This window comes from Psammomys obesus, unplaced genomic scaffold (assembly GCF_907164565.1).
Source record: "Psammomys obesus unplaced genomic scaffold, mPsaObe1.curated_primary_1811, whole genome shotgun sequence".
Lineage (NCBI taxonomy): Eukaryota > Metazoa > Chordata > Mammalia > Rodentia > Muridae > Psammomys > Psammomys obesus.
Window position 1 is genome coordinate 77,848 of NW_026590374.1, and position 26,119 is coordinate 103,966.

Sequence of the window (26,119 nt, forward strand, 5' to 3'; positions counted from 1 at the left end):
TTCTTCTTCTTCTTCTTCTTCTTCTTCTTCTTCTTCTTCTTCTTCTTCTTCTTCTTCTTCTTCTTCTTCTTCTGCTTCTGCTTCTGCTTCTTTTTGAAGCAGGATTTCTCTGTGTAGCCTTAGCTGTCCTGGATTGGCTTTGTAGACCAGGTTGGTCTCAAACTCACAACCTGCATCTGTCTCCCCAGTGCTGGGATTACAGACATTTGCCACCACGCCCGGCTTTGTATCCTTTCTTAAACAAAACTGTATATTGCTAGTTCCAGGACATATAATACAAATAATCAAATCAGGTGAAAAAAATCATTCCCACATACAGTAATGCAAAAGAGCTTACAAATATGTCATGCAACTGGCTAAGAAAGTATATTGAAGACTTCTTTGTAATCAATTGCCTTTTATTTACAGACAGACAATATTGTCAAACAACTGTTGCTTTCTGTCAATTAGTGTTTTAAAACAATGAGGAATGTTTAAGATAGAGGTCTTGATACCAGGCAAATAATTCCCTTTCTTCTTTATCCAGTTTTGAGTCTGTTATGGGTTCTTCAATTGCCACAATTTCAAAAGATGGAGAATAGAAGATGACCTTCTTTTCTTTTGCTTGTAATATGTCTGCTTGTGCTCCCTAGGTGGAATTACAAATACAAGTACAGTGTTTTTATTCTTTATTTTTACTTAGCTTCACCCTCCGAAAATTTATAGCAGAATTAAGGATACTTTTAGTCTATTTATTTGCGCACGTGTGTGTGTGTGTGTGTGTGTGTGTGTGTGTGTGTGTGTGTGTGTGTGTGAAACATGTAAGTGCCATGGCACAAGTGTGAAGGTCAGAGACAATGTTTTGGAGTTGGCTCTCTCCTTTTACCATGTGAAGTCTGGGGATCAAACTCAGGTTATTAGGTTTGGCAGCAAGTGCCATTCCTTGCTGAGTATTTCAGCAGCCCAGCAGAATTTTTTAAAAAAAATTACAAAGTAGTACATCAAAACATGTTCATCAGAAATATCCCTACAATGTGTAAGTATGGAGGCAGATTTTACATAGCACAGCTTTTCGTGGTTAAATAGAACTTCATAGCACCAGCTACTCAGGAGGCTGAAACAAGACTCTAACTTGAGGCAACACAGAAAGACAACATGTCTCAAAAATGACAGTGGTAGGCATAGAGTTGAGTGGCTCAATACTTGGGAGGCTCTGTAAGAATTCTGTTCTCTAAAAAGTTGTAACCTTTGTTTTGATTTTATCTTTAAGGGTGTTTGGTCTGCATGTGTGTCTGTGCTTTATGGGTGTTTCGTCTGCATGTGTGTCTCTGTTCCATGTGCATGCAGTGCCCTTGGAGGCCACAATGAGGTGTCAAATCACATGGGACTGTAGCCAAAGATAGCTGTGGCAAAGATAGGGTGGCACACACTTTTAATCTCAGCAGAGGCAGGTGGATCTCTGAATTCGAAGCCAGCCTAGTTTACACAGATTTCCAAGCCAGCTAGGGATACATAGTGAAACCCTGTGTAAAAAAAAAAAAAAAATAGCATCTGGACGCAGTGGCGCACGCTTGTAATCCCAGCACTCAGGGAGGCAGAGGCAGGCTGAGCTCTGAGTTCCAGGCCAGCCTGGTTTACAAAGTGAGTCCAGGACAGACAAGGCTACACAGAGAAACCCTGTCTCAAAAAACAAAGCCCCTCCCTCCAAAAAAAACAAACAAAAAATTTTATAGCAATAAAAGAATTACCAGGATGAAAGTAGCTTCATACTACCCAGGTATGGTATGCCAAAGGTGTTTCACATTTGAACTTGCACTTCCTTGTACAAATAAAATTACTTATAGGAAAGTTGAAAATTGGCCAAAATAACAAATGAGTTCACTGCTTGTTAAACTTGAAGTTACCTTGGAGGGAGCCTTTTCTTCTTTAGCGGACATATAGGCTTGTTTCATTTTTTCAACTTTCTTTTTTGCTCGCTTGGATCGACGGCCCAGATGTTTTATTTTACCTTGCTCTTCCCAGGGCTGGTAAAAAGGAGCAACAGTTGTAATGGGTGGACACCTAGACAACATTTGTATTATAAAAAAAAAATAAAAACAAAATAAGATTTAAATGTGAAGCAAACTGTAAAGTGTAACACATTCTCTAGCATTATACACTGCATGTCAGTTTTTAGGTTAAAGCCATCATTTCTGTGAAGTTACATAGCATCGTACCTTTTTTTTTTTTTTTTTTTTTTTTGAGACAGGGTTTTTTGGAACTCACTCTGTAGACCAGGCTAACTTGGAACTCAGGGATCTGCTTGCCTCTGCCTCCCAAGTACTGGGAGCACACCACCACTTGGCATAACGTTGTTCTTCACCTGGCGCTTGTGGAGGTGTGTGTATAGGTGATGATGATGTTGACAACAATGGTAAAAGCTGCTATCAATTCAAAATAAGCCTTCCTAGAAAACACTGTGTAGTGGCCATTTGAAAAAAAATTTTTTGAGACATGGTTTCACTATATTGCCCAGGCTGGCTTCAATCTCACAGAGGCAAGCATTCAGCATGAATTTTTTTTTTTGAAAAAAAAAAATAAAATCTTTATTGACATTCTTTGAGGGAAAATACAATATTCAACATTTAAGCTGAAGCAAGATAGGTAAAGGAAATACAGATTTGAAGCAATTATACAGACAAAGTCAGCCAAGAAAATTGACTATGAGAGAGGGCATCTTGTCTGCTGCCGTGCCAGCCTGATTGGCAGGAAGGGTTTCTTTTGCCTCTGCTTCTACTCATTCACACTGCGCAGGCATGATGGAAAGAATGCCTACACACACAAGTCACCTTTGTCTCAAATGTTCAGCATGAATTTTTAAACACCATAACTAACACCAGAATTGACATTTTATAACAGTTGAAAAGGCAAGTTTGTTTTATTTGGTACAGGGTTTCTCTGTGTATCCTGGCTGTCCTGGAGCTTGTTCTGTAGACTAGGCTTGTCCTTGAACTCAGAGATCTGCCTGCCTCTGCCTCCCAAGTGCTGAGATGAAAGGTGTGTGCCACCATGCCTGGCTCACCTGCCTGACTATTTACATGGACTCTGGGCATCTGAACTCTGGTCAGCAAGCACTTTGTTCCCTGAGCCATCCCTCCAGCATACTGAAGCTATTATATTAAATCAGTGCTAAGATCAGATACAGCTGACAGCATGCACTCAGTCTCCTTGGCTTTACCTGTTCCAGAGCAGGTCAGCCTACTATCCACCTTCTTTCATCCATCCTTAGAACTGTCTTTCAGAACAAGAGTCCACATGCAGAGAAGGTTAAAAGCATCTATGAATAGTGCCTCTGCTGGCCAACACTTAACCAATGGCTTCTGGGTATTAGTGTACCCTGTGTTTCATGTTGTACACTGGCTCTAACATTCTCAAGAAGGATGAAACTTCAGGTAGCTCCAGTGGTAACTGGTTTGCTAACATGCAGTCTGGGCTGTCCTTTCTATTTCATTGCTCTACCCCCTCAGTGGGTCCTGGGATCACCTTCTGAATAAACTGCTCCTGGGATCTGGAGATCCCAGAATAGGACTTTTCCAAAGATGCTCTTATGAAAATATTTTTCTTCAGTTGGTTTAAAGTTTGGCTAGCTGTTTGGCTCCTAAATGACTCATTCTTGGATAATCAGTAGCATGAATCCAAATAGCTGGGAGTTCAAGGTTATATATGGCAGGGGGCATAATGATATAATTTATTTTACCTTGGTGGTAATAGGGTTAAGTTCTATATTCAATGCTCATATGTATGAGTTAGAGAAAATATATTTCATGTTGACAGACTGTGCCTTGAACCAGGCTATCTGTCTGGAAAGTGCACAGCCTTGACTGTAAAATAAAGGAGTTAAAATTATGTTGTTGGCTCAGCACCTTTCATCTCCACTTCTGAGAATCTCCAATATGTCTGCTTGCCAGTGTCTTCTTTGTAGTCTAAAGGAATATTTCTCATTGCAAGTATACGTGTGAAAATATATTACCAACAAGTCCTATTCAGCCTTATTGCTACTTTCTTTTTCTTAATAAAGGCAGATTAGTAAATAAATAAATAAGATGTGCTGGGTGAATCTTAGTAATGGAAATTAAAATATATCTAATTGGAACAATCATATTCTGTCCTTGTCACTTCAAACCTTAATACATGTATTTTGCTACAACATGGTTTTCCAAAATACAAATTGGTTTGCTTGTTATTGGTAAAAAAGGTAAAAATGCCACTGTAATTTATATGCAATTGATCCTAGGCAACGGGAGCCAGGAAAGTGACAGTACAATTAAGGAAGAAAACATCCTTCAGTTCTATATTGCAGGGGCAATGGCTGTCTTTATGAAAATAAAACATATGAACAGACGCAGGCTCCTCTCTCCAGAGAGGACCACTCAGCCCCTCTCACTCTACTGTGCCCCACCACTTCCTGACGTAGGCTCCCTCTTACACATTGCCAGCCTGCACTGCATCTTATGTTCTCTTGAAATACAGCCATGCTGGCCTAAGGCTCTGTTTCTGTCAGCACCCTCTCAGCGTCTGCCGCCTGCTCTAATGAAAGAGTCACTTCTTTACTACCGTACTGTTTTCACATTTGTCAGGGCAGCCTCTTGCTAGCGTGAGGTGCCTGCATGGTGGTACAAATCAGCACCTCAGTACCTCTTAGTTTGTGTTCTACTTACAAGGTTGTATATGTTTGGTACAGTCTTCCCCAATTCAGGTTTCCCCAAATGCCTTATGATTATTTTTAGTGGACTGTGTATCAGAAAGGGAATCTTTTTAGGAATGCTATTAGTGTTGTAAGCTCAAGAAAAATGGTCTTTTACCTAACTCTAGAAACAATCTCTAGCTGGTGCTGACTCATCTCTTCTGTTTGTGGTTTCTGTAACAAATACTTTTTTTCTTTTTGTAAACGGGTTGAGATTACTCCAGACTCTGCATATTCAACTATGTCGTACATCATCATTGTCTTGGGGATGCTTTTGAGATTTAATCTTCGCCAGCAGTTATTCTTGCCACCAGAAGATGCAGGGATCTCGTCCATAAGACTGCAGTACTATATGAAAAAAAAATGCAGAATGATCAGTGGTTGGTGCTCATCTCCAAACTCTATCGACATCTCTCTCCTATGACTTTCAATCCGACTAGATGTTTCTGTTATCTATGTTCATCTTAACTCCCTTACTGGAAAGCAGGACCCATGCCGTGCAGTTTCAGTGCCACACTCACTAAATGTTTAGCTAATGCATAAACACTGGCACACATTATTTTATAAATGATGAGTTAATCTCTGGTGCTAACTGGAATTTCGTTATCTTCATTTGTAATATTTGTAGGAAACTTGTTTTACTTTTTTTCTAATTTAAAATGATATCAAGTAAGCAATTTCAAAACACACTTTAAAGATTCGGTTTAACATTATAAATGTGTGTTTGAGAGAAAAGCTTAGGGGATGAAAAGCTACAGTGCTAGGAATGAGGACTTTTGGGTCTATGACGTACTCTCAAACTTTCATGTGCACCTACTTTCACGTGCACTCGAGTGCGCACATACACACAAACATGCATATATACCCCATTTTGTCATGCAGAAATGTCAGTTGCCACCATTTTGTTGAGTAGCACCAATCTCTCAAGAAGAGACAGCCAATTCCAGTTTTCACAGTATAACTGCAAGCCTTTGCATGAAGCATAGACGCTGCAGCTAGATCTTCAATTCATAAATGAAGTGGCACTGGCAAAAAAATCTTCATATTATCAGAAATCATATTTTGCAACGTATAAAATACGAAGTCTAAAGTGTTAGCAATTGATTCAAACTTAGGGGTGTGACAGCTGAAGTTTCTATTATAAGAGAGCTTTTAATGTTTGCTTTTACATTAGTTTCGAGACTGGATGTTGCTATGTAACTCAGGGCTGCTTGGAGCTCACTGTGTAATGGAGGCTGACCTCAAACTTGCAATCTTCTTTGCCTTAACTTTCTGATTGATGAGTTTACGCCAGCACTTTCAGCTGTTTTCAATGTGCCAACTGATTTTTCTCCATTGATTATGAAATTTGCTTTGTATGTGGTTGGGGACATATCTTAGGGGTAGAGTGCTTGCCTATCATGCAAAGGAACCTGGGTTCAAGCTCTGGTGCTGAACAAAAACAAACAACTGATCCAGACACATTGGAATGCAGACAGCAAAGAGTGGTGGTACAAGACTAATTCCTGCACATGAAATATGGTAAATGAAGGATTAGGAGTTCAAGGTCATTCTTTTGCTATATAGACAATTTGAGGTCAGCCTGAGCTTCATGAGATTTTGTCTCAAAACAACAAAAATTGTGAAATGTGCTCTCCATAGTTTCAGTTCATATCACTAGTTCTTTAATCCCACACTCCCATCCCCGTAAGTGAGAATGCCTCCTTTATTGGCTAGTTTTGTGTCAACTTAATACAAGCTGGAATCATCAGAGAGAAAGGAGCCTCAGTTGAGGAACTGCCTCCATGAGATCAGCTGTGAGGCATTTTCTCAATTACTGATCAATGGGCCTAGCCCACTGTAGGTGGTGCCACCCCAGGGCTGATGGTCCTGGGTTCTATGAAAAAGAAGGCTGAGTAAGCCATGAGGGAACAAGCCAGTAAGCAGCATACATCCATGGCCTCTGTATCAGCTCCTGCCTTCAGGATCCTGCCCTGCTTAAGTTCCTGTCCTGACTTCCTCCAATGATGGATTGTGATCTGGAAGCGTAAGCCAAATAAACACTTGATTTTTGGTTGTGGTGTTTTATCGAAGTAATAACACCTGACTAAGACAGCCTGTCTATTTAATTTCCCCAGAGTGGAGCATACAGTCATCAAACGTCTCAGACCTGGTCATTGATCTACTCTGCCACTCATTCACTGAATGATTTTGGGTGAGTTTTTTGCACCTTGTTAAAGCTTCATTTTTCTTATCCATAAAGAGGGTTTCAGGATTTATAAACTCGAAAGAAAATGATATACCTGCAAAGATTTTTTTAAACATCATTCACTTTCATAAGTAATCTTATCTCTCTTTTCCAGTGTAAATATTTGGGGCCTCCTCTCTATGACCTCAGTCTTAGATATATTTGCAACCTGTGAGTTTGTAATTCATGTTCTTAGTAAAGATAGTTGGTATTCCCAGTTTTATATTCTGATCTAATCCCCTAGTCTCATAGGCTAAATCTCTAAGAGAAAGAAAACACAATCAAGAGTCTTTAAGGCTCTGCATTAACTTTGTATGTCCAAGAGAGGCACACAAATGAAGAAGCTGAAGTCACATATATTATTACATTAGGAATCAGAATAGTGGCAATTTTGATTGACTGCCTCTGTGGACTGTTAAGAGAAAAATGGGAGGGAGTGTTATAGAAGCATTTATTATTCTTGTTCTTATTTGGGTATGGGCCTTAAGTACCCCAGTTCAGCACTTCTCTGTCTAGCTATGCAAATTAGAAATTCAGGAGTTATGGCAGACAAATTCCTTCAACTTCTGTCCTTGTCTGTCACCCAGGCCCACTACCCTTACTCTGTGTCTTGCATCTGTAGAAACACAGCCTTAAAACGATCAACCAACAGTTCCCTTAGTATATCAAGAGACTTTGAACAGAACTCTCATTGCTTTCTAATTCTTTCTGTATCCTGAAACCAGAGATAGCTCTTCATTTATTAGCTTAAAATTTTATTTTATTCATTTAGAGAGAGAGAAAGAGAGAGAGAGAGAGAGAGAACATGAGAGCATTTGTATAAAGTCAGACATCAGAAGACATCTTTGTAGACTTGGTTTTCTCCCCTTCTACCATGTGGGTCCTGAGGATCAAACTCAGGAGCTTGGTATTAAATACTTTTACCTACTGGGCCATCTTGCCAGTCTCAAATTGGTAAGTTTTTTTCTTTTTTTTTTAAAGATTTTAATTTTTATTATCTCTCCCTTCCCACTGTCCCTCTGTGTGTGTGTGTGTGTGTGTGTGTGTGTGTGTGTGTGTGTGTGTATACATGTATGCATGTGTATGCTGTACCCTCACAGGTCAGAAGAGGGCATTGGATCCTCTGAGGCTAGTGTTATAGGTGATTGTAAACTGATGTGGGTACTGGGAACTGAACTCAGCTCTTCTGGAAGGACAGCTGGCACTCTTAATCTTAGAGCCATCTTTATAGCTCCCCAAATGTTAAAAATTACGGGTTTTTTTTTTTTGAGACAGGGTTTCTCTGTGCTACCTTGGCTGTCTTGTCCTTGCTTTGTAGACCAGCCTGGCCTTGAACACACAGAGGTCCTCCTGTCTCTGTGCTGAGATTACAGGCATGTCCCACCACACCTAGCTATGTTGTATGTATTTTACCATGATTTTTTAAAAAGTATGATTCTTTCTTATTGGAGGAGAGGGTCAGGAAAACTTTTTATTTGATTTTTCAAGATCTACATATAAATTTCTTACTTGAATATAATCTTTTACTGTGACAACATCCATACGATCGGCTACTTTGAACTTTTGGGAAAAATGCTCATCTTCCAAAATTTGTTGAGAAAATGTCCTTTTCCCCATTATCTTATAAGAATCAGCCACTGCCTATAAAGAAAGTAGATTTTCAGAATAACATATTTTTAATCATTGGCATGTATTTTATATATTTTCTGACAAATGTAACAAAAATCATTACTAACTTTTATAATCTTGCTATTAATAGAAAATCATATAGCTGTTTTTTTTGTGGGGGGGTGATGAAGGAGTTAAAATAAGGTCTCACTCTGTAGCCCAGGTTGGCCAGGAACTTAGTAGTAAGCCTCTTGCTTCAGATCCCTAAATGCTGGGGCTACAGGCATGAGCCACCAGGCCCAGCTATATAGGGGTTTGTTTTGAGATAGGGTCTCATGTAATCCAGGTTGGCCTTAAACTTGATGTATAGTCAAGGATAAACTTAAAGTGTTTGTCTTCTTGCTTGTACCTCCTAAGTGCTGGGATTATAGGCATGGACTTCCATGTCTGGCTTATATAGGGATTTTTAGACCATTTGATATTTGTTCCCATAGCCACTGATGCATAGTTTAAAAATAACTACAGGTATAGTCAACAGCTCCCAAGGGACCATAAATTTTTATTTTTTAAAAAATATTTTAATTTTTACTGGAAAGATGGTTCAGCAATTAATAGCCCTCATTGCTCTTTCAGAGCATTCACATGGTAGCTCACAACCACCTATTCCAGGGGAATATGGTGCCCTCTTCTGGTCTTTATGGGAACTGCACACATATGGTACACACATACATGCAGGCAATATACCAGTACAACATAAAAAATGTTTTTAAATCTTAAAAAATATTTTTATATTTTATTATATATATGAATTTGTACATGTGAATACCATGTCCAAGGAGGCAAGAAAAGGGCATCAGATCTTCTGGAGTTGGAGCTGCAGTCAATTTTAAGCTGCCTGATGTGGCTGCTATGAACGGAACTAGTGTCTTTCACAAGAATGGTATGTGCTCTTAACTACTAAGTGTTCTCTCCAGCCTGGACCATAGCTTATAATATTTTAAAAAATATTTATATTTTATGCACATTGGTGTTTTGCCTGCAAGTATGTCTGTGTGATGGTGTTGGATTCCCTGGAACTGGAATTATAAACAGTTGTGAGCTGTCATGTGGGTGCTGGGAATTGAACTTGTGTTCTCTGCAAGAGCAGTCAGTGCTGTCAATTGCTAAACTATTTCTCCAGCCCCAAGATTTTTTCTTTTTAAATATGTTCTTTTCATTTAAATGAAAACAAAAGAACACCATGATCTCATTTGTGCTGTCTGGTGATTAAGGAGGGTGCCCTAGGAACTAGAATGGAATATGTTTCTGGAACTGATACTTTTCTGTTTGTTAACTCATTGCCTCTAAATGGAAATGTAGATGTGTCAAGTTGCTTATACTTCCCTTTCCTCTAGACTTCATTCTCAGTAGCCAAAGAAAAGCAAATAAAGGATTTTTCCTTCTCTCTAAAATGTCAACAGTTTTCATTCAAAGAAAGTGTCTGAGAGACCAGTGAGAGAAAAATCACAGAAAATAGAGGCGCATATTCTTTGTCTTGGCTCTAGTCACACTGAATCCTCTCACATATATCCATCCTTCTGATAGTAGCTATACTTACTGGGAGAGACTAAAGTACTCCCACGTTACCATAAGCATGTGCTGAATCTTCTAACATCTATCTATAATATAGATCTGTGCTTCTGGCCACAGAGGGTCTGCTTATGTGGAGGGAGGCTGGCAAAGAAGAAAATTCAAATCTCTTTCTATTCCAGATCATTTCCCCCCCTGTGTATGGCACAATGTGCTATTTGTAAAAGTATGGAAACTCTTTAACACAGAGGAGGCCATAATAAATTGCTCAGGCAGGATAAAAACCCAGAGCTTTTGTTCTTTTTTAAAATACAACACAATAGCTTGCCTTTACATATTTTCTTCTTTAATTCTCATTTTTATTATCCAGAATAGTCATTTTAAATTTTGTTTTGAATTCCAAAGCTTTCATGATGTATATGGAAAATGAAATGGGAAGAAAATATTCCAGTGGTCATATTTTATTCTTAATGCACTGAAGTGAGCAGCTTAATGAAAATATGGGTGGGTTATTTTTGCTTTTTATTTCACCAATTTCTTTGCACATTATGCACCTGAAGAAAAGACGATATTGGTGCATCTCTCTATTATACTTTATTATAATATCCTGTGGGTTGTTTTTTTAAAACAGCTCAACCACACAAAAGGTAAAAACAAATCATTGCAACTGAACAGTTATAAATCCATGTAGTTCCTGCTTTAGGGATTTCTTTAGAAATAATCATATTTTACTTTAGTTTAGATTACCTAAAAATGGTAACAATTATCAGTTCCTCCCTTCCAATGCCCCACTTAGCCACTACCACTGATTTCTCCAAGACCCAGTTTTCCTATTCACATATTGCCGCAGTTTTATTAGGTCTATTCTAACCCTGTGTCCAAAGAAATCCATGCCTAGAAGCCTACTTGTAAGAGGTATATTAGTAATTTTTCTATTGCTGTGAAAAATACCAGGACCAAAAGCAACTTGTGGAATAGTCTGGCTTATAGCTTCAGAAGGTGGGTCCATAATAGAAGGGGAGACATGACAGCAGATGGCCAGAGGAGGAAGCTAAGAGGTCACATCTTCAATAGCAACTGTGAAGCAGGGACCAAGTGTTATGTAAGCTAATTAGGAACATTTTTATTTACACAAACACCAGAGGTATTTGGGGAGAAAAAAACAGTCCTGTCCGATAGTCTAGATGTTCTTTGTCAGACATCACACATAATCAGTTCATTCTTGCTAGAAATTCCCTCTTGTGGAAGTACTGATAAGTGGTATACCCTTGTGTTTGGATTGGAATAATTCATTATATGCAGATACAGAATAAATAAAAGCTCAATACCTGCTGAAATTGCCTCAGCCTTGAAATGTAAGCAGTATGGTAGGAACAGATAAGCATTCAAATCTCAGTTCTGTGCCTCCAAGTCTCTTCAAATTCTAGCTTTTTCACAAAGTGGGAATACTATTTCTCACCATAGTTAACAGAGGGAGGGCCATGTGAGAGAACATGTACTGTATCATCCCTGACCTCAGGAGTGGTTAAAAACATGGACTTTGGTGTCAGTTCCTTTATGTCCTTGTAAGATTTTACGTGAGCTACTTAGTTGTTTTGTTTTTTGAATATGTGATTTTATTTTTATCCATGTGCATTTTCTTTCTCCTCCCAATGATCCCCTTTTACTTCCCCATTAGTCTCCTTTCTACTTTCATACTCATTTCTTAAAAGTGAAGCTACATTAACAAAATATACAGAATAGTTTTATGAGAATTAAGTGAAATAATGCACATTTGAGATTACAGTAGATAAAAACTGATCAAGTAGTGTCAGAGAGGCTGAAGAGATGGTTCAGTTGGTAAGATGCTTGTGCATAAGTGTGAGGACCAGAGTTCTGACCACTATGTAAGAACCGGGTATTATGGCATACATCTGAAACCTCAGTGCTGTAAGACAGAGATGGCCAGATCCCTGAAAATCACGGCTAGCCAGATTAATTAAATTGGTGAGCCTCAGGTTCAATAAGAGATCCTGTCTCAAAAATCAAGATGGAAAAATGAATGAGGACATGCAACCTCCAGCCTTTGTACTCCCCCATCCCAAAGTGATTAAGCAGGACTGACAATATAGCAAGATTGTAAGAGTGCTTACCTAGCATGCATGAGAAGTCCTGGGTTTGATTCTTAGAACTTATATAAAAATCAGATATGCTGTTGTACACCTGTAGCAATAGCATAGGGAAGCAGAAGCAGGAGAATCAGAAGTTCAAGATCAGCTGCATAATGGTTTCAAGGCCAGCCGGTATATATGAGACTTCAGACAGAGAGGGGAAAAGAGCAAGCGAGACAGAGAGGGGAAGAGGGAGAGAGAGAGAGAGAGAGAGAGACAGAGAGACAGAGAGACAGAGAAGGAGGGAGACTTAAGAGAGGGGGAATAATCAAGCAACAGGGGTGGCTATTGTTAATATTTTTCTTATATGAATAAATGGGATAGGGATTTTTCAATATAGAATAACAGTTGCTGTATGTTAACAGTGAAGACTTGTCAATCGGATCCTTTTGTAGCCTGTAAGTGTAATAACTGGGTTTTCACACTATTATGTTAGATATGCCTCCTTTAAACATCCTTTTCATGTAGGCACATTACTGTCTTACATGAAAAAAAAAAAGTATCAGTTACCTAGTGGTGCTCCAGACCATGAAATAGGAAGCCTTTTTAGGAAAGTCCTTCCAAATGATATGGTGTCAAGGATCACCTGAGGGACTTGTTAAAATATAGATTCTGGGCCAGGGGATAGAAGTACCTGGGTCTGAACAGCAGGGCTTCTGCATTTCTTTCTTTCTTTCCTTCCTTCTTTCTTTCTTTCTTTCTTTCTTTCTTTCTTTCTTTCTTTCTTTCTTTCTTTCTTTTCTTTTTCTTTCTTTTTCTTTCTTTCTCTTTCTTTTTTAAAGATATTTTATTCTTTAGTTGTATATGCATATATGCACATGCATGCAGATGCCCAAAGAGGCCAGACAGGTCAAGATTCTCTGAAGCTGGAGTTACAGGTGGTTGTGAGACACATGATAGGGTGCTGAGAACCAAACTTGGGTCCTCTGCAGGAGTAGTGCACACTTTTGATTGTTCAGCCATCTCTCTAGTCTCTGGGTTCTGCATTTTAAAATGGTTCAGTGGATGCTGGTGTGTAGGACTGCACATGCTTTGGGTAGCAAGGCTTTAGTAAATTCTTTGGTGGACCAATAATAATGACAACTGTCTTGTAAATTATCAATACTGAGAAAATATTGTCAAAATGGGAAATGAAATGAGACCACATCCATATGTGTTATTATTCAATAGAATAATCCACCATTATTCTATTGTACTAACACAATGGTTCTCAACTTGGGGGTAGCATGACCCCTTCACAGAGTTTGCCCCAGACCACTGGAACATTACAATTAATAACAGTAGCAAAATCACAGTTATGAAGTGGCAATGAAAATAATTTTATGGTTGGGGTTACCACAATATGAGGAACTGTATTAAAGGGTGGAGGTATCAGGAAGGTTGAGAACCACTGTTCGAGAACCATTTGATCTGCCTTGGCACCTTTGGAGAAATTTTTGATTATATATAGATGTATTTCTATTTTTTCCTGGTGGACTCTTATATCTGTCTTTATGCCCCCATTATACTGTCCTAATTACTATAGCTTTATAGCTTGAAATCAGGTGTTATAAATTATCTAACTTTCCTTATTCCCCCCTCACTTGCTTTTTGTTTTGTTTTGTAAACACATGAGAAATACAGCTGGAAAATGATAAGGAAAGCAACAAGAAATAGAAATATAGAGGGGAATGATGGAGCAAAAATGTGTTAAATTCCTCCTTTATAAGTGAAATTAGAGGGTCTAGAGAGATGTCTCAGCATCTCTCTTGTAAATTATCAATACTGAGATAATAGATTATTAAAGTGGGAAATGAGAACACACCCACCACTATGTTATTGTACTAAAACAATGGTTCTCAACTTGGGGGTCAGGTGACCCCCTCACAGGTGTTGCCCAAGACCACCTGAGCACTGGGTGCTCCTCCAGGGGACCTGGGGTTCAGTTCCCATCACCAACATAGCATCTCACAATGTCTGCAACTCCAGTTCCAGGGGATCCATGCCCTTGTCTGGCTTCCTTAGGCACCAGGCATGCATGTGGTACACAGACATGCAGGCAGAAACATCCTTACACATAACAATAATAAAAATGTTTTGAAAGATAAGTGAACTTAGACTAAACATCCAAACAAAGTAAAACTGACCCACTTATAGAAGAAACAAATGAGGGGCTGGAAAGATGGCTTAGCAGTTAAGAGCACTGATTTCTCTTACAGAGCATATGGGTTTGATTCCCAGAACTCACATAGTGGTTCACAATTGGGTTTGATCCCCAATGCTGCATAAATTGGGTGTTTCAGCACACCTGTAATCTCAGCACTCTATAGGTGGAGGTAGGACAATCAGAAGCTCATGAAGTAAGAGTCATGTGCCTTTAATCCCAGAGCTCTGAAGGGAGAGGCAGGCAGATCTCTGGGAGTTCAAGGCCAAACTGGTCTACATGGTGAATTCCAGGACAGTCAGGGCTGCATAGAAAGACCCTGTTTCAAAGAAACAAACAAATAAACAAACACCAAAACAAAAAAGAAATAAGTAAACAGAAAATCTGGATCAGTTTTCTGAAAAAAAAATTTATTCAAAGAGCAAAAATGTAAGCTTAGAATGAGAAAAAAATCCCACCATTGCAAATTTTCTTTCAACTATGAATTTACATTAGTCGTATTTGTTTTGAAAAGGAATGAAAGGGACAAGGGCAGTCCAAACTGTTCTCTTCAAGTTGGGTATGTTCTGTTCATTAAAAGAACATTATAGTGTCCACTGAAAAAGTCAGGCTGAATAGTATAACATCTTAATAATAAGAACAAACAGAATTATAAAATCTAATTTCATGGAGAAAATGAAGGCAACATAACAAACTATTAGGGCTGAATACTCTATGAGAGTAACAGCTGCAGCATATGAGGGAAAGGCAGAACAGTAAACTTTTTTCTTTGGCATGGTTTCTAGGACTTTAACACTAAAACATATTTTTAAAACATATTTACAACTCATTAAAGGACATCTGTAAGTGATGGTTTTTACCCACAAGAACTCCCTTCTGATGTTAGGATGAAGATGTAGGTCTCAGAGATCATCCAGATGCCAAACAGGATAACTCTGGTTTTCTACTTATATATGAAAAACACATGTACATGCCAATTCAAGAACATATGAACATACCAACTCAAGTTTTTACAGACTTCACATAAAACTCCTTAACGTTTCACTTTGGAATAAGCTCCATCTGAAGTGCAATTTATGTGATCTGAACAGTTAGCAGCTGTGTCTGTCGTTCTGTTGATGGTACCTTGCCAGTTAATATGCTTCACTGTCCCAAAAACCTGAATCAACTGGCTCAGTCAGCTTCCTCTGCTCTTCTCTTCTCCATTGAACAGTTTCCACAAGCTCCTCTGAGGCTGAAAACAATCTCTCTTTGCATATGGTCTTGTTCTCATTTATTTTCCTCAAAGGAGGAGGTTGGAACGTTATTTATGAAGATAGTCAGTGCCCCCAGGGGTATAATCCCTCACACAGCTTCTGGGAGGGTGAGATCTTATCAGGAGATACTTTCTTTTCAGGAGGATTGGATGCAGAAGCTTACAAGATCTTGGAGCTCCAGCAGTCATTTGCCAATCTAGTGAAGAGCATTCGAAGGGGTTGGACTGGAACATGGCTAATATGAGTCTCAGTATGAGGCTGGGTGACATTCAGGAGAGCTGTGTTTTGTGGAAGCTGTTCAATGCTGTTCCCTTGAGGTAACTCTTTTGGTTCAACTCCACTGGTACTAGAACATGGCACAGCATGGAAAGCCCCGAACATAGAAGTTTTAGTGCTTTTCTGGGGTGTTTGGTAGGGGCTTAGTTGACATTTCTTTAAAGAATTTTGGATATTCTGGTTGCAGACCTGGAAATTTCTCCCATTGGTTACTTTGAAGCTGAGTTCAGCATCCCGGGTAGCTGTATGTGCTGCAGAATACAGATGCCAGTGTTTATTCTCATCAAAATGCTGGCCTGGTGACTGAGTATTAACCATGTGGCCCATTCTCTGCATGTTGAAGACAGCCTGGGGAATTTGATGGAAGCAATGCTCTGTGCTTTGGTCTGCTGGATTCTCACTGAAAGTTGGGTTCTCATCACTGTGCCCAAATGCTGTTTTTGACATTTTATGGACATCCAAGGTCTGACTTTCATCTTCTTCAAGTGGGAAGATAATATTAGGATCTTCTGTGGAAGGTGCTATATGGGACACAAGTTGCCCATTAGATGTCTCACGTAATGGTAGACTATTTTGAGGGCGGTTCAGGGATACTTTTTTGTTTATATGGATGAAACTAGGTCTGCTTGGACGCCTTAGATAGTCACCAGAATGTGTTGTATCCTTCCAGCTCTGCTTCCTCTCTGAAGGTTTCTTGGGAAATTTGAGCAGGAGAGCCTTCCTCTGCTGCTCTTGTCTTTCTCTCTCTCTTCTCTCTTCCTCTGTCTCAATCACTAGCTTAGGACTCTGGGGGTTCTGCGGCTTCCGTGAGTCCCGGTTCTCCTTTCCCATCTTTACACCCAAGGGTTGTGGTGCCTTGGCCCCATCCCAACACTTCATAGGGCACTTCCTGCTTCTTATAGTGTGTCCAAAGGCCCCACAATCTTTGCATTTCATTCCAGGATTCTCTTCTGGTAGGAGAAGTTTCTGCCCCGCTGGTTCTCTCTGTTTAAGAAAATTCTGGCCTCCCATGGTTTTGTCAGGTGAAGTATAAGGATCTGTCTCTTGACCTATCCTTGTGGAGTCTTGTCAGGCTTTCTCAGGTATTGAGGGATTTCCTAAGACCCAGCTGTCTTCCTTCTTTCTGTTAGCAGGTTCTCAGACAGGTGGATGATGGAGACACAGTAAGATATGTGATGAAGTTTTCAGGATGCTGGAGGAAAGGGAAGTCACATTTTCTTTTTTATATCACTGGGCTTTTTCTCCCCCTCTAACCGTTACTTCATATATAAACAAAAATGAATGAAGTTATTATGGAACATTCTAATATGTTTTAATGTATAAACAGTGTTTTTTAGTGACTTCTTCCTTCTGAGGTTCTCATTTTCTTAAAGACTAAGCACATCAAGGATGATGGAACTGACCCAGAGGAATTTCAGTTCCTGGGAAAGTCTAATTATGTAATCTTGGAATAGAAACAATAGATGGTATTTTATAGAACCAACCTCAGCTTACTCTGCAGATGAACATGATATAAAATATACTTCTCAAGCAGGGCATGGCAGCACACATCTTAACCCCAGAACTCAGGAGGCAGAAGCAGATGGATTTCTCAGTTGGAGGCTAGTCTGGTCTAAAGAGCGAGTTCCAGGACAGCCAGAGAAACTGTTTCAATAAACTCTTTCTATATTTCTCCATTTGATTCCAATTTTTATATAGGTAAATATTAATGTTTTTGAAACACCATAGCATATTGCATAATGAGAACTTGTTGTCCATTTGCTACATTTGTGAAATGGAGTTGATTTTTCCCTGATACTGTTTGAAAATAAAAAGCAAAGCAGCCTCTGTTACTTTTCTAATAATCTTCAGAGACTCAATGCTGCATTTACCAGATCAAGGTATAAGTTGCCAGGCTGTTGCAGTCTTCTCTCCAGAACAAACGCATGATTTCAGATAGGCCATGCTTTTTGTGTAACATATATCTCAAAGTTGTTTTTTTTTTTTTTTTTTTTTGCATTGTCTGGAATTGAATGTATGGCATACCATCTACTAACCAAATTTTCTACCATAAAGTTACACTACAAGCCTAGAATATCTCTATTAATGGCTAAAATGACTATACCCAACTTTTTAATTCTATTATATTCAGGGCAAGGGCCAAAGGATCTTGCTGTATGGATTTCTGCTGGAGATCTTTACTATTAAAAGTAGAGGCAGCAGTTTGACAAGTTCCCCAGAATTACCCTATGCTAGACACAACTATGGTGATATTTCCTGAAATTTAAAGATACCATGAGCACTTCTGACAAAAAGAACTAATTTGAAAGTTTTCTTCCTCTTCCCCAGCTCTTCTTTCTTTTAGAAAAGTTTTTTGTTTGTTTGTTTGTTTTTTTTTAATGCAGCTTAGGCTGATCTTGAGCAATAAAGCTTCCTGCCACAGTATGGTGATTACAGAATTGTGCCACCATGCTCAACTTAAATGTACATTTTCAGTTCCAAAGCCCAGCACATATTTTCTAGGTAACCTATAAAATCAGGAAAACCAAAATTGTATTAAAACAAAAATTTGCACCCTACCTTCTGCAGAATTTAAAATTTTAATGCAAAGAAAAGTGATAGTTTTTTTTTTTTTCTGGAGCCTCATATAAGTAGTAAATTTCAAATTTGTTTTAGTGGAGACACTTTGAGACATTGTGCTTAGGAAAAAGCTGCCGGTTCGGTGGGCTGATTAATGGCAACATAATGTATCCTGTATACTTGGAATGCAATTTAGATATCACATAGATGTTAAGAATCAATACTAATATAAAAAATACATTAGGAAACATCACCTTATTTGATGGCTTTAGCATATCTTTCCCACTGAAATACTTGTAACCATGACCATTGTTTTTTAAAAAAATTTTAAACACGATGAACGGTGGAAATGTTTCACCACAAAATCTGAAATAAAGATTAAAAAAAAATTAGTGATGCAGCATCAACTGTGGGTCCCCCCCAATGTTTTTCCCTCATGTACTTAACACAGCTCATACAGTTTTTCAATTACAGGGCATAAAAAGAACATATAGAGATTTAGCAAAAGCAGGGCATGGCAGTGCACGCCTTTTGTACTTAGGAAGACAGAGACAAGCAGATCTCTGTGAGTTTGAGGCCAGCCTGGTCTACAAAGTGAGTCCAGGACAGCCAAGGTTATGCAAAGAAACCCTGTCTTGAAAAACCAAAAACCAAAACGAAAAGAAACAAACAACAGAAAAATAAACTAGCAAAAAAAAAATGGATTCAAAGGTGAAAGTCATAACTATTCTTATACTTATGGATGGGGAAAACATTTACTTTTTAATTTTGTCCTGAGAAATAATCAGGACTAAAAAATAATTTCTATTATTTCTTCTGTGAAATAAATTAGCATACTCACATTACCTGAATCTGACTTTACACTTGATGCTAGGATCTTTTGCAAGTGCAGCCTCTATTGGGCTTACTTTCTTCAGTAATTCATGTGCCACACAATATTCCTGAAATAAATGATGGCATTATAAACAGAAAGTAGTACATCCCTGCTCAGATGTAATTTAGTGATTACAAGAAGGGAAGCATGAACTTTCTTAGTGTTCTGAAGAGGTGGATTTCTATTCTTGACTCTTTCATTTGTCATCTATGTAGCCTTGGGTCTGTTATTTTAATTTAATGGGTCTCTAAATTTGAGTATTCATCCCTTTTGAGATTACAGGCATTGTTCTTTCCCTATGACAATACATTCCCATAATCTATTGCATTTATCTATATAAACTTATCTGTCTCCAGCTAGATTATAAGCACCATGAAGGCAGAGACAGCATCTCTCTTCTTTATTACACCCCTACTGTCTAATACAGTACCTGAAATACACAAGAAACTTAACAAGTGTTTAATGTTGAATGAATCATGGTAATATGGGAATAATAATGGTATTAAGAGACTAGCTCTGGCTGTCCTGGAACTCTGAAACTATTTTTTAAGTATCTTTATTTACCATGAAATATGGTGCTATCATATATATATATATATGTGTGTGTGTGTGTGTGTGTGTGTGTGTGTAATACCTCATTTAATCCTAATAATAACACAATTAGAATATTATCACTCTTATTTTATAAATGAGGAACCTAGGTCTCAAACTTAGATCTGTTTGACTCTAAAATTTCCATTATTTTCCTTAAATAGCCCCATTCAATTTTAGGCCTGTGATAATGCCATAAAATGTATAATGGTGGGATTTTAACAAGATAAAGTATTATTAATGTAAAATATTAATTTGAAGCATTGGAATAAATATGTAAAAGAATAACTGATTAACTTAATTTATTTACTGAGAGTCTAAAATTATGAGGAAAGGAATAACATAATTAAAAAAATGAGTTTTGTATAATAATACAAATAAATCTGTGGATAAGATAGTCAAGAAGTATAAATATTGTTCAGAATTTGTTGTTCAGGGCTGCTAAAGTTCCTCTAATGTAACTATTCTGATAGAAGACTAGTTTCCAGAGAGATTTTTTTTTTTTTTTTGTGGGGAAGGAGAATATATTCAAATACAATTATATTCCTCATACTATTCTGACTTGCCCTTTTTACTAACATGCTATCTTGGTTATCTTTCTATTGTAGAATCATGTTACTATTCCAAGATTTACACATGAAGACACAGACATTTACTTGCATTTATGAACCAAGGCTGCAATAAAATTATATTGTAGAAAATGCTTAGAAGTGGAACTGTTGGGATCAGTGGTTAAAGCATGTACTGCTTTGGCAGGAGACTGTGGTTTGGTTCCCAGCAACCACATGATGGCTCATAATTGCTTGTAACTTCAGTTCCAGAAGATCTTATACTTTCTTCTGGTCTTTGCAGGCTCTTGTACACACATGGTGCACATAAACTCACTCAGGCTCACACACATATAAATAATAAACAAATCCTTTAAAAAAGAAGTAAAAATGCTGGGTAAAAGAAAAGTGCATTTTAAAATTCAGGCTTTTTTTTTTTTTGGAGTGTTAGGGATTACAGTGTTAGGGCCTCACCCACGTTGAATACACATTTTACCACTGAGCTCCAGTGGTAAACTCCAGTCCTTAATCCAGAGATTTTTGTTGTTGTTGTTGTTGGAAGATCACTGTCTCCTATCTTCAAATAAGGACATAAATTCAAAAACTAAAACACAACAACAGTAATACTCATCCACATTAAAAATAAACCCAAAAGGCTGGAGAGATGGGTCAGTAGTTACTGATCTTCCAGAGGACCCAGGTTTGAGTCCTAGCACCCACATTACAACTAGCTCTCACTCCAGTCCCCGGGGATACAATGCCCTCCTTCTGGTCTCCTGAGGCATTGCATGCCATGGTGTGCGTATACCCATGAAGCCAAAACATCCATACACATAAAATAAAAATAAATAAATATAAAAATGCAAAACAAAGGACCAGAAATATCCATTTAAGACTAACAAAAGAAGCATTTTTAGAACTTTACATAAATTATGATATCTAAGTCAAAGAGATAAAGAGCATTATTTGTTGTATCTTTAATTAATAGGTCTTTAATTAGTTAAGGAATAATATCCGTCAAAGGCAAAAAAAATACATACCGCTGCACAAATTGCATGTTTTAGGAGTTTAAACAATGTTTTGTCCACATAAATGAACCAGGCTTTCTGTATTTTTATTGCTGAAATCTCTCTAATAATTATAAAATAAAAAAGGGGTTGGTTATTCATGAAGTACTTTTCATTTTCCTAAAATCTTAGACAACTCTCAATTTTTGCATCTTCTTATATTATCTATTATTAAGACTGACCTAATAAGGAACATTTGGATGGAGTAATAGGAACTAGTCCTTTATAGGCTCTAATCAGAATGAGAATATAGAATAATTAATATTTCCTTGAGATTAAAAAAAAACTTAAAACTTTATCAAGACCCAAACATAAAGCTAGGCACAGTGGCATATTCTTATGATCCCAGCACTTAGCAAGTAGAGGCAGGAGGATCAAGAGTTCCAGACCAGCTTGACCACACAGTGAATTTGAGCTTGAGGATATGGTCCTGGTCTCTCTCTTTCTGAGACAGTGTCTCATTTAAACCCGACTGGCTTTGAAGAGCTGATATACAGCTGAGGATGACCTTAAAGTTCTGATTCTCCTGCCTCTAACTTCTTAGTGCTGGGATTATACCATGCCTGGTTTTATGTAATGACGGAAATTAAACCAAAGACTTTGTACATATTAGGTAACAACTTTACTAAGTAAGAATATTCTTAGTCAGAGATCCTGGGATTTAATTTCTACTACTACTGGGGGTTGGGGTGGGAAAGGAGAGAAAAAAGAAAGGTAAGGGAAGAAGAGGGAGGATAGAAGGAAAAGGGAGGGAGAAAGAAAGAATGTGAATAAATAGAAGTTGTGAGAAGAAAAATTTGCCTTCTAAAAACATTCATGGGGCTGGTGAAATAGCTTTGTAGGTAAAGAATGAGAACCTGTAAAGAATGAGAACCTGAGTTCAATAGCCTGAACCCATATAAAAGGATGTGTTTGAAAATGTGTGTAATTTCAGCACTAGGGAAGTGGGAAGCAGGTGGATCCCTGAGGCTCCTTTAGCCTAGGAGAATTCACTAATCTTGTTAGTGAATTCCAGGCCAATTAATAAGCCTTTCTCAAAAGAGAAGGGGAAAGTACCGCGGAAATGGCTCAGTTGATAGAGAGATAGCTGTGCAAGCATGAGACCTATGTAAAAATTGGCTGCTGTAGTCCACTTCTGTAATCACAGCACTAGGTGGGGTAGGTGCAGACAGGAGGATTCCAGTTGCTTTCTGGCCAGTCTAGCTAAAATCGTACCCTCCAGATGCAGTGAAAGACCCTGTCCAAAAAAATAAATAAATAAAGAGGAGAGTGATAGAGAAAGACACTCAGGTCTACCTCTGACTTCTATCTGTATGTGCATATATCAGGTGAGTGTACCTGTGAACAAATGTACATACTCTACCACACAGCTACAGAACTACTGAGGAAGCTCTCTGGCCTTCACACATATATACTCATGTGCATGTACACCTGCATAAACTTGCACAAACATGCATGAACTTGCACATACACCACAGCACATACAACAATTCAGTTACAGTCAGGTTTAAAAATTTTCTTTAGACAGAGTCTCACTACAGAAATTGGCATGTAGTCCAGGCTGGCCTCAGACTCCAGATCCTCCTGTCTCAGGTTCCTTAGTGCTAGTTCCTAAAAGCACTGTCTGACTGTAGTGAAAAGTTTGAAATTTTGGTTTCTTTAAAAAACACAGAAATATTATAAGAATATGTTTTTGTTTTAATCCCATGTATGGGACATGGGGCTGCTTCGTAGTAGCTATTTATAATTTGCCTCATGCTCCAGCAGGTATATGATTTTGCTAGCTGCAGCTTCTGAAACTGTGTGACATTTGGAATTCTGAGAAATTTTCAGAGGGTATATACACCCTAGGCCCTGAGAGTTGTGTGGGTTGTTGTTGGTTGTGGTTTGTAAAGTACTCGTGCGCAAAGGAGAAACAAGAAGAAATTAGATATCTTGACAGAGAAGATCAAACTTGTTCCAAGGAATTTAACACTCCTAATCTGCAGGAAGTAGTCTAACAATAACATCACCCACTTTCAGACCCCTGACTTTGTTCAGGGATCTGTTTCTTTTCTTCTCTCTTATCTAGTATTAGGGGTTGAAAGGGTGGAAGAAAGAATAACACACAAAATAGCTACCTGCAGGCTACACCTAACAGATTTAAGTGCAATGGAAATGCAATCTATCATAGTTGAGTTTACACAAGACCCCATTCCTTTCCTAGGAGCTATGACTATGTCCTAGAAAAAGAAATTCCCTTTTTTGACCTTTGCTCAAACCATGTTCATTCCTGCCAAGTTAGAGAAATACTTTACTTTAGATAATAAGCCAGTACTAACTGATTTCACAGGTCTCTCCTCCAGTGCTCTCCCACCCAATCAGTATCTCTTAAAGGACTGTATGCAAAGAGAGGGGCATCTGTACAATGTCACCACTGGCTGGCAAAATGTGGACTACAGGATGTAGAAAAGAAAAGGCCTGAGAAGGTATGGGGAAAGAACTTGCTAAAAGCTTATCATGGAAGCATGAGGAACTGCATTTGATCCCTAGAGCCCACATAAAAATGCCTGGCATCGTGGCATGTGTTTGTAATCCCAGTGCTGAGGAGGTGGAGACAATATGATGCCTGGAGCTTGCTAGTCAGTTTAGCCTAACTGGTAAACTCTAGGCCAATGAGAGAGCTTGCTTGTCTCAAAGGAGTTGAATGGCATTTCTGAGGACAGCACCCAAAGTGGTCACATGCGTACACACATTTAAAAAAAAAATAGAAAAGGCATGGTGGTACATACCTTTAGTGCCAGCACTGAGTACAGAGGCAGGCAAATCTTTGTGAGTTCCAGGCCAGCCAGGAACACAAAATAAACAACAACAACAACAACAAAAAAACAAAAAACAAAAAACAAACAAACAAAACCCAACCAAACAAAACAAACTCAGAGCATCCCAGACAACAGAAATAAACCTTTTGCATTCTAGTTGATGTCATTTATTCTCTGGTTTAACTTTCTGAAAGTCATTTAACTACTCAGTTGCTTTCCCCTCACTTTTAAAAAGATTTAAAATATTTTAATTATGTGTATGTGTGTGTCTGCATATGGGTCTGTGTATTTGAGTACAGGTTCCCACAGAGGCCAGAGGTGTTGGATCCTGTGGAGCTGCAATTACAGGGTATTGTGAGCCACCTAATGTGGGTGCTGGAAACAGAACTTGTCCTCAGGAAGTTGCTCGTAATCACCAAGCCAGTCCTTTCTCACTTATAGTGTGTAATAATAAAACTGTTTCAGAAGGTTGTAATATAGTCAAGCAGATATGTTAACATGCTTTGTAAATTACAAAATTCTAAAGTTATAATATTCAAATCGAATGTAATTTTTAAAAACATAAAATTTTAATTTACACATTAATAAATGTTTCGTTATCTGAGTAAACTTTGTTAAGTTTAGCCAGTATAGTGCACACCTTTAGTCCTAGCACTCAGGAGGAAGAGGCAGGTGGATCTCTGTGAGCTTGAAGCCAACCTGGTTTACAGGAGTTTCAGGACAGCCAGGGCGACACAGAGAAACCTTGTCTTGAATAAAACAAAACAAAAAGCCCCACAAAACCCAAACCAATAAAAAAGTGCATAAATTTGTAATTTGTCTAAGTTGTGGGAAAACAACAAAAGGCAAAAAGATGGCTTCTTACTCTTTTCTTGCCTTTATCTTTGCAGCACGTGCCGAATGTGTCTTGTGGATTTTTTCTGAGAGCTGACTATCTGGTTTTGGAGCACCAGTATTTGAGGACTTTTTCATTTTCCCTACAAAGAAGTAATCTGAACACACATACATTAAGCTTTAAAGGTTATAATCCCCACATTATTACATTTGAACTAGACTCAAATGTCATATGTTGTTTCAATTTTAGAACTCTTTTTAAAGGAGTTCTTTACTGTACTTTTAGTATTGTTTCCAATTAGCATTCTTCCCATACTAAAATACCCTGTAGTATGTCAGAAAGACAGCCGATCTATCCATAACCTCCTAACCGGCCACTCCTTTCTCCTATTTTTCCCTCCTATTCACCCTACAGCTCAAGGTAACTTTTTTTTTTTTTGGTAGCTGAGGCTGGCCTCAAATTCATTATATAGCAGATAGTAGCCTTAAACTGATTCTCCTGCCCCAACGTCCCTTGTGCTGGGATTACAGATGTTCTCGACCACACATAGCTCTTGAAGTTAACTTTTTGGAGCAATAATTTAGGGATAGTCATTCTCCTCAAAAACTCCTTAATGGCAGGGGGTACTTTGGTGACTGTGGAAATCAGGTGGAAGGTTTTTACACATTTTCTGAAGAATTTTTTTTGTCCAGTTTTTATCACACACTTCTGAGACTTTGAGCAAATTACTTCACCTCTTTGCGCTTCAGTGACCATTTGGTGATGTGAGCAAGCACATATGAAATTACTTGATTCTACCTGTAACTTTTTACTGTTTGAAGTATTATATTCCAGTTTGGAGGTAGCACCCAACAATTCTTAGTCATATCTTCAAAATACCTTTTAAAAGGAAATTGCAGTAATACATGTCTTC

At 38.3% G+C, this 26,119-nt stretch overlaps 2 protein-coding genes and 1 non-coding gene across 3 annotated transcripts; 1 reads left to right on the forward strand and 2 right to left on the reverse strand.

The window, feature by feature from the left end:
- Window positions 1–454: 454 nt before the first annotated feature.
- On the reverse strand, window positions 455–25,343 carry CUNHXorf58 (chromosome unknown CXorf58 homolog). The gene is made up of 8 exons (XM_055606944.1): window positions 25,237–25,343; window positions 21,544–21,628; window positions 19,337–19,431; window positions 18,745–18,856; window positions 8,439–8,570; window positions 4,821–5,050; window positions 1,884–2,040; window positions 455–628 (listed from the first exon to the last, which is right to left on the reverse strand). Exons 1-8 carry the CDS (start codon window positions 25,341–25,343, stop codon window positions 455–457), a joined length of 1,092 nt encoding a protein of 363 aa, XP_055462919.1.
- LOC129676556 (small nucleolar RNA U13) lies at window positions 12,640–12,742 on the forward strand. Its single transcript, XR_008720091.1, has one exon. It is a non-coding gene; the product is annotated as a small nucleolar RNA U13 (small nucleolar RNA).
- LOC129676554 (putative protein FAM90A9) lies at window positions 15,448–16,967 on the reverse strand. Its single transcript, XM_055606943.1, has one exon. It carries the CDS (start codon window positions 16,940–16,942, stop codon window positions 15,815–15,817), a length of 1,128 nt encoding a protein of 375 aa, XP_055462918.1. The 5' UTR covers window positions 16,943–16,967; the 3' UTR covers window positions 15,448–15,814.
- Window positions 25,344–26,119: the final 776 nt, after the last annotated feature.